This window comes from Sorex fumeus, unplaced genomic scaffold, assembly GCF_029834395.1.
Source record: "Sorex fumeus unplaced genomic scaffold, SorFum_2.1 ptg000030l, whole genome shotgun sequence".
In the NCBI taxonomy this organism is placed as follows: domain Eukaryota; kingdom Metazoa; phylum Chordata; class Mammalia; order Eulipotyphla; family Soricidae; genus Sorex; species Sorex fumeus.
In genome coordinates this window covers 11,816,287-11,824,499 of record NW_026606087.1, presented here as the reverse complement: position 1 = coordinate 11,824,499, position 8,213 = coordinate 11,816,287, and the positions used below count along the sequence as shown (strand labels likewise).

At 38.4% G+C, this 8,213-nt stretch overlaps 1 protein-coding gene across 1 annotated transcript; it reads right to left on the bottom strand.

Annotated features, from left to right (window-relative positions):
- Window positions 1-671: 671 nt before the first annotated feature.
- LOC130025247 (olfactory receptor 2D3-like) lies at window positions 672-1,592 on the bottom strand. Its single transcript, XM_056116198.1, has one exon. It carries the CDS (start codon window positions 1,590-1,592, stop codon window positions 672-674), a length of 921 nt encoding a protein of 306 aa, XP_055972173.1.
- Window positions 1,593-8,213: the final 6,621 nt, after the last annotated feature.

Below are 8,213 nucleotides of genomic sequence, written 5' to 3'. Positions count from 1 at the left end.
TTAATTTCTTGTAGCTTTTGGTTTTATTTTTTGGGCCATACCCAGCAGTACTTAGGGTTTACTCCTGGTTCTGTGCTCAGGGATTACTTCTGGTGCTGTTCAGGAGACCAGGAAGAGTATTTAAAATTCCCAGTTGTTTTTCATGTAATATTTATTTTCTTTGGATAAACACAAATCCAAATTTCTTTTATTTGAATATACTGAAAGTCCCCAGAATGCTTTCAAAATACCATGAAGTACTTAGGAAGTGAGGTTTGACTAAATAATTTGTTATATATTAGATACTAGAAAACTATATAGGCCAACTTCAAAGTATAAAAAACATTGTAAATGAATAAGGAAATGTAATATGTGGGACATAGGGCTTAAAAACAATGTTATACTCACAATTTTACTGAAAAAAATAAAAGGCATTAAAAAATGAACCCGAAACATAAGTCTATTTATATATTATACTAAGATTGTTACATGGTAGGTAAATTACAAAACAAACATTAAACTTGAACAGGTAACATTGCACAAACCTGAAAATGTTTTTAAGATACAGGGGAGTCAGTATGACTTTATTGATATCTGTGACTGATATTGGAGATGTTATTAGTGTTTAATACTATAGAAGTCATGCATGTTCCTGCCTTTACATCAGTTTAAAGATTCTCTTTCTGAGATCCCTATCTTCCAAATACCTTCCTAAATGCTTCCTTTACATCTTTGTTCCTCAGGCTGTAAATGAATGGATTTAGCATAGAGGTTATGACTGAATAGAACACAGAGACCATTTTATCCCATTTATTTTTTTTCTTCGTATTAGGCTGCATGTAGGTATATATTGTTGACCCATAGATTAAGACAACAACGATGAGATGTGTACCACAGGTAGAAAAGACTTTGAGCCTACCCCCTGACTTCATCAGCACTACTGTGGAGATAACATTCCAATAGGAGAAGAGGATGAGGGAGACAGGTCCAAGGAGAATTAGCACACCCATTGCAAAGATGGCCATCTCAGCTTTGTAGGTTTCCTCTGAAGCCAACTTCAAGAGTGCAGGAGGCTCACAAAAATAATGATTAATTACATTCTGGTCCCGGTATGGGACACATAAAGTAAATGCCGTATCCACTAGAGACACAAGTGCTCCACAAGCCCAGGATCCTAGTACTAAATGGACACAAATTCTCTGGTTCATGAGGGTAGAATAGTGCAAAGGTTTGCAGACAGCTACATAGCGGTCATAGGACATCACTGCTAAAAGAGAACTTTCTGTACACCCAATTAAAAGAAAAAAAAACATCTGAGTTGAACATCTAATAAAGGTAATACTTTTTCTCATTGACAGCAAATGAAATAACATCTGGGGGACAATCACTGTAGAGAAACAGAGATCGACAAACGACAGGTTTTTAAGAAAAAAGTACATTGGTATATGAAGTCGAGAGTCAAAGTGAAGTAGCACGATGATGAGCAGATTTCCAAACATAGTCAGTAGGTAGACGATAAGAAATAGCACAAACAACAGGACTTGGGTGTGCTGATCTGAAGAAAGTCCCAGCAAAATGAATTCAGTCAGGTACGTTTGGTTTTCTGCGCCCATTGGTGTTTATTATCCTTGATGCATCAGCCTAAGTAGAGAACTCATTACTTGACTTTGATGAAGTATCACACCCTGAAAGTAAAGACTTCACTGGAACAACTGAAAAATATTTTTACAAATCCTGAAAACGTAAACCCACAATTTTCTGAAGACTACGTCTTTGTGTTCTTGCTGAAATCATTTAATTTGCAGTTTAGAAAAATCTGGAATGTGCTTTTTTTTGAAACTTTAGTGTCAAGACACTATCAACAATATAGCAGTAGATCAAAGATTTTATGTTAATATTTATTTATTTATATATTTATTTATTTATGCTTTTTGGGTCACACCCAGTGATGCTCAGGGGTTACTCCTGTATCTGCGCTCAGGAATCACTCCTGTCAGTGCTCGGTGCTCAGGGGACCATATGGGATGCTGGGAATCGAACCCAGGTCGGCCTGCATGCACGGTAAATGCCTTAGTCGCTATGCTATTGCTCCAGCCCCTATACGTTATTATTTAGATGTGTCATATAGAAAAGTACATGATATGTCTGATCCAAAAAAACGAATTTTTTAACAGATTATAGGGATCTGAAAAAATAAAAGGATTCTAACTTCAATAGAATGTTTACATTTCAGATTAACAGATTATAGAGACCAGAAAAAGTGAAAGGATTTTTTTTTTCTTTTTGGGTCACACCCAGCGATGCACAGGGGTTACTCAGGAATTACTCCTGGTCGTGCTCAGGGAACCATATGGGATACTGGGAATCGAACCTGGGTTTGGCTGCTTGCAAGGCGAATGCCCTACCCGCTGTGCTATCTCTCCAGTCCCCCCAAAATAAAAGGATTTTAACATCAGTAGAAAACTTACATTTCTTTCTTTTCCTTCTTTCTTTTTTTACTTACCAGTCAGTTTATTGTTTTTCACATTTCTTTTGTGCTTTTAAGGAATCCTTTCTCATCCTGGTAGCAAGGGAATTTAAGAAACCATTTTAGGTTATTGCAATCCATAGTCCTGATATTTTCTAAACCCATTATGGTTTGTTTTTCCAGAAAGACTGCATATGGTGGAGGAAGTATAGGAAAAATCTTGTAAAATACTTTATGGTTTGTTCGATGGCTCATAAGATACCAAGGATGACTTGATTTCAAGGTTAGGGGAGACCAGGTTTGACTCAACCTGTCAGAGCATTGACCTTGCATATATGAATTTCTAGATTTGATCCCTGTCACTGCTTTTAAGAAAAGAAAAAGCAAAAGCAACTGGGTGATAATGGGATTTCTATTTCTGAATTTCTTTCTAGATTGTATTGTATTGTTTCCTTCTGAAGAGATGATCCACTGACTATGCAGGATTGTTAATCAAAGTTTATTCTGTAAACACAATCAAAGAAATAACTTTTTTGATAGTGTGAAATAGAATACACAAAAGATCAAGAAAAAACCCTCAGGCATCAACAACTTGCTTGCTTAATTCATTGGTTCTCCTGACATTGTGATTTATAACACCATAGTAGAATATGAATTGATTAATTAGTGCCAACAACTGTAAAAAACTGAAATAAAAAGAACCTTCATTTATAGGTATTCTGCAGGCAGTGGTTATAAAACCCAGGGGGCACACTGGTGATTCTCATTCAGACTGGTTTTTGGTTCAAATAAAGGAGCAGAGATGAGCTGCTGAGAGAAAAAACCTTATAGTTCCCAAGATCCCTGGGCCCTGGAGTGGCACCAGGGATCTCCAGAGCCATACCTATTAGTGCCCTGGAGTCTCAGATCTGCATCAGACAATCCTTGGAGGACCCTGTGGTCCCAGGAATATATCTCACAGCTCCGAAATTAAAATCTTCAGTAATAATATAAATATACAATTCAGAAAATGTGTTTCAGTCAAACTTAAGTGTGTATGTGTTCTCATTATTAAGTGTGCAGCACTGTGGCACTGTAGCACTGTCCTCCTGTTGTTCATCAATTTGCTTGAGCAGGCCCAGTAGCGTCTCCATTGTGAGACTTACTGTTACTGTGTTTGGCATATCAGATACGTCACAAGTAGTTTGCCAGGCTTTGCCGTGCAGGCGAAATACTCTCAGTAGCATGCTGGGCTCTCCGAGAGAGGAGGAGGAATCGAACATGGGTTGGCCCAGTCAGCCACGTGTAAGGCAAACGCCCTACCCACTGTGTTATCGCTCCAGCCCATTAAGTGTGTACTGGTTTATATTAGAAAATAAATTCCTTCATGTGGACCAATATAGAAATATTTTAAAATAAAATTTTCTAAGAAAAGTTCTTAACAACTTAGAATAACAAACTACTGATACAATTTTCCAGTGACATTTTTGGTCAGAGATTCTCAAAAAGGCCTGAAGGCCTGGAGGTCCCAGACAACTGAGCCTGCATTTCAACCAACACTAGAGCCTCAGAGTCTGGAGTTACAGTGACAAGAATTACCAAAGCCATAACTGATGTGTTCCCGAGGCCTCCAGGGCCACAGCAGGTGGGACTCAGAGGACTCCAGAACAGCATCCTGCAATGCTTAGGGGACTATGTGGTACCCAGGGATCAAAGCGGAATCAGCATATGCCTTAGCCCTGGTACTACCTTTATGTTCCCTCTGTATAATTTTATATGCATTTTTACTCCTTCATTATGAAACACAGCAGTGAAAGGTTCATTTTCACATGTACTGTTTTATGCTTATTGATGATTGTATTTCATAATAGCTATGGTTATTTGGACTACTGATATGGTTGAGACTGTAGTTGTTCCAGTATAAATAGGAACAGGTCCTCAACAATCAATCCTCTTCTCGTTCTCATTCAGAACCCCAAAGTATATTTCTACAAGGTTGCAGCAACCTGACTAGTAGCATACTGGGGCAGAAGGTACCTACACACCCATGTTAGTCATCTGTAAGCTCATGCTACTTCCCATTTTCCAGTAATGGGTAGAAAAAGGCAAGAATCTGCACTGTATCCTGGCAGTGTTCTGTGATTTATGTGAGAATCATTAATAAAAAAAAGTGTGGGGAAAATAAAAAGTGAGCAAATATCTTCAATAACAGAATAAAATTTCAGAATACTGAAAAGTTTTGTTGCTGAAAAAGTAGCTATTGGGCCTGAACAGCAGGTAAGATGTTTGCCTTGCATGTGACTGCCCAGGGTTTAAGCTCCAGCACCACATGCGGTTTCCTAAGTACCACCATGTGTGATTCCTGAAGCAGAACCAAGGGCTACGTCCTAAGCATCCCTGCTTTGGGCCAAAAATCAAAATAATTAGAGGGTAGGTAATAGCTAATAGAAGAGGTCACATTTGTTTTGTTTCTTTTACTCTTAGGCACACAATGTAACCCCATTAGTAGGTCCCTAGTAGCACTGTAGCACTGTCGTCCATGGATTTGCTCGAGCAGGCACCAATAACGGCTCCATTGTGAAACTTGTTACTGTTTTTGACATATCGAACACGCCACAGGGAGCTTGCCAGGCTCTCTGAGAGGGCAGAGGAATTGAACCCAGATCGGCCTGGGTCGGCCACCTGCAAGGCAAATGCCCTACCTGCTGTGCTATCACTCCAGCCCAGGTTTCTCGTAGTAATATTTATAGGTCTAAGGAATCTAAAGAGAAGAAAGGGCAAATCTCCTCTCCCATGTATATTGCAGGATAGCACAGCGGGTAGGATGTTTGTCTTGTACACAGTCTACATGGCTGACCCAGGTTCGATTCCTCCACCCTTCTCGGAGAGCCCAGCAAGCTACCAAAAGTATCCGGCCCGCATGGAAGAGCCTGGCAAGCTCCCCATGAGGTATTCGATATGCCAAAAACAGTAACAAGTCTCACAATGGAGCCGTTACTGGGCTCGCTTGAGCAAAGCAATTAACAACAGGAGAACAGTGACAGCGACAGTTTTTCGCCATGACAGAAATTGAAAAACAAAAAGGTTCTGAAAAGACTTATTCTTTTCAGAATATTCCTCCTTCTTACCTGGACACATGGGATGTGTTTGTTCTTTTGATGAGGAAGGACAGGTGAGGGGAAGTCACACTGAGAACGGCAAGACAAAATCCAGAGATTCAAGTAGCAGATCTAGAATTTAATATTGTATTCTGGTGACTTTCAGTCCTCTTTCCTAGCAACTGGGCCTTCACTGGACACCTGGTGGGCTCCATTCCACCTTATTCTGATTATATTATCAATAGATTTTAAGTCTTCTGTTCTTTTGAGAACTAATATCGAACTGAGTCTATTTGTAAGAAGATTCTTGAAAGATGAGGCCCTGAGAGATTATGCGAACAGGACATTCCCCAGGGCTCTCCTTGGGCACAGTTCACCTTATTTTCTCTGCACACAATGAGATACCATGGGACATTTTATAATTCTATTGTAAACACATACACAATTCTATGAATAGCCTTTAATTCCCAATTTTATTAAACAAAGAAAAAACTCTGTAACTTTTGTGTTGAAAAGAAATCAAGTCATCCACACTTTTCTTTCTTCTTGGTAATAGGATCAAGATTAGAAAGTGAGAGCAGACATCCATGCTTGCTTTAGTTTAAGTCTCCTGATGAGTGGAAAGCCACTGTTCCTCAGTATTTCTCCACTGAAGTGTTTCAAATATTGTTCATTTGAGGAGATTGTGGTGGTCATTTAAAAATTAACTTTAAGCCTAAAAAGATACTTTAAATAATGATCTATTTGGTCTAAACTTGTCTTTTTGAAAGTACTGAATAATGACTCAGAGTACAATTTTATTTCTTCCAGTTTTCTTAAATAATAGCAGTAACATTATATAATTACCATCTCCACATAAGTTGCTATAATAGAAAGCAAAATACTTCTCACAAGCAGCAAGCAATGAATAAACTGTGATGAAAGTTGAGTTTTATTTTTGGAGAAGAAAGAAATGTGTAGTAAAACATTTATTATTCCACATTACTTCTGTAAACTTCTAAAATATTAGTATGATGCGCAAGTAAATATTTACTGATTTTAAATAATCTCTAAAAATATAAATAAAACATTAAACTTTAAATAAATAAATTTATTTAAATAAATTTAATAATAATAATGATTTAAATAAATTTAAATAAATAAAGAGCTGGAGCGATAGCACAGCGGTAGGGTATTTGTCCTGCATGCAGCCAGTCCGGTAGACCCAGGTTCAATTTCTCTGCCTCTCTCGGAGAGCCCAGCAAGCTACTGAGAGTATCTTGCCTGAACGGCAAAGTCTGGCAAGCTACCCATGACATATTCAATATGCCAAGCACAGCAACAACAAGTCTCAAAATGGAGACATTACTGGGCCTGCTCGAGCAAATCGATGAACAAGGGTAGGACAGTTTCTTTGTTTGTTTTTGACAAATAAATAAAAAATTGATCTTGGAAAATAACAGATTAGAAAATTTGGACCATATAGAATACAAAGACAAATTCACATGTCAAGGAAATGTGATTACTTTTTATATATTTTTGTTGCTATAACTATAATAACTCAATGTTTTAATAAACTTTTAGTTTATTTTAAAAAAAAATTTGTTATGGGGTTTTGTGTGATCTTTCTGTAAGGGTCTATTGTGCTTGTAGGGTTTGTCTTATCTTATAGTGGCCCCTTTAGCCCTTGTTTTAGGTTTGGTTTTGAGTCTATGAAGTTCCTGAGCTGCTGTTTATCTAGAAAATAGTGTACCGTTCCTTCGAGTTTGAGCAAGAGTTTAGCCAGATAGAGTATTCTTGGTGAAGCATTCATTTCAGTGAGTTTTTTTCACTATATCCCACCATTGCTTTCGGGCTTGGAGGTTTTCCTCTGCTAGGTCTGCTGTGAATCTAAGGGGTGCTCCTTTGTATGTGATTTCCTTCTTTGATCTTGCTACTTGCAGTATTGTGTCTCTATGGGCGGCACCCATCATTCTAACTATGATATGTCTTGGAGTGCTTTTGTTAGGGTCTCTTTTAGCTGGCACCCTTCGGGCTCCTTGAATCTGAATGGCTGCATTGTCTAATTCTGGGAATTTTTCAGCAATGATTTGTTTGACCATGGCTTTTCCATTGGGATTGTTTCCCTGATCCTCTGGTACTCCTATGATTCTAATGTTGTTCCTCTTGGAATCATCTCCTAGGACTCTGATTCACTCTTGAGCTATTTTGAGGTCCCTTCCCATTTTTTGTTGTTGCCAGTTGGCTTGTTGCAGGTGATCTTCCAGCTCACTGATTCTTTCCTCAGCTGTGATCATTCTACTTTTGAGGGCACAGACTGAGTTTTTTATTTCATCTATGAATCTATTATTCGTGACATTTCTGTGCGTAGCTTTCCAATTTCTACTCTCATTTCTTCCTATATTTCTCAATTGTGCAATCCATTGTTTCTTTCATGTCCTCTTTCAATTTACTGGATATCTGTCTGACTGTTTCAATGAGTTCACTGAACATTCTCAAGACTTCATATCTGAATTCTTTGTCAGAGAGGTCCCTTAGGTGAAAGGCACCGACTGAGGTTTCTGGACTCTTTACATTGTCCTCTCCATTTGGTGGGGATTTGCGTTATTTCTTCATGTTGGTGTATAGGTGTGGGGAGTAGATTTCTTGGTATGACTATACTACCTCCGGCTGTGGAAAGGGCCGCAACTTAAAATTAGGCCACGCCCACT

Excerpts from the sequence above, each read along its gene's own strand:
- LOC130025247 (XM_056116198.1), bottom strand. The coding sequence starts at position 1,592 with ATGGGCGCAGAAAACCAAACGTACCTGACTGAATTCATTTTGCTGGGA.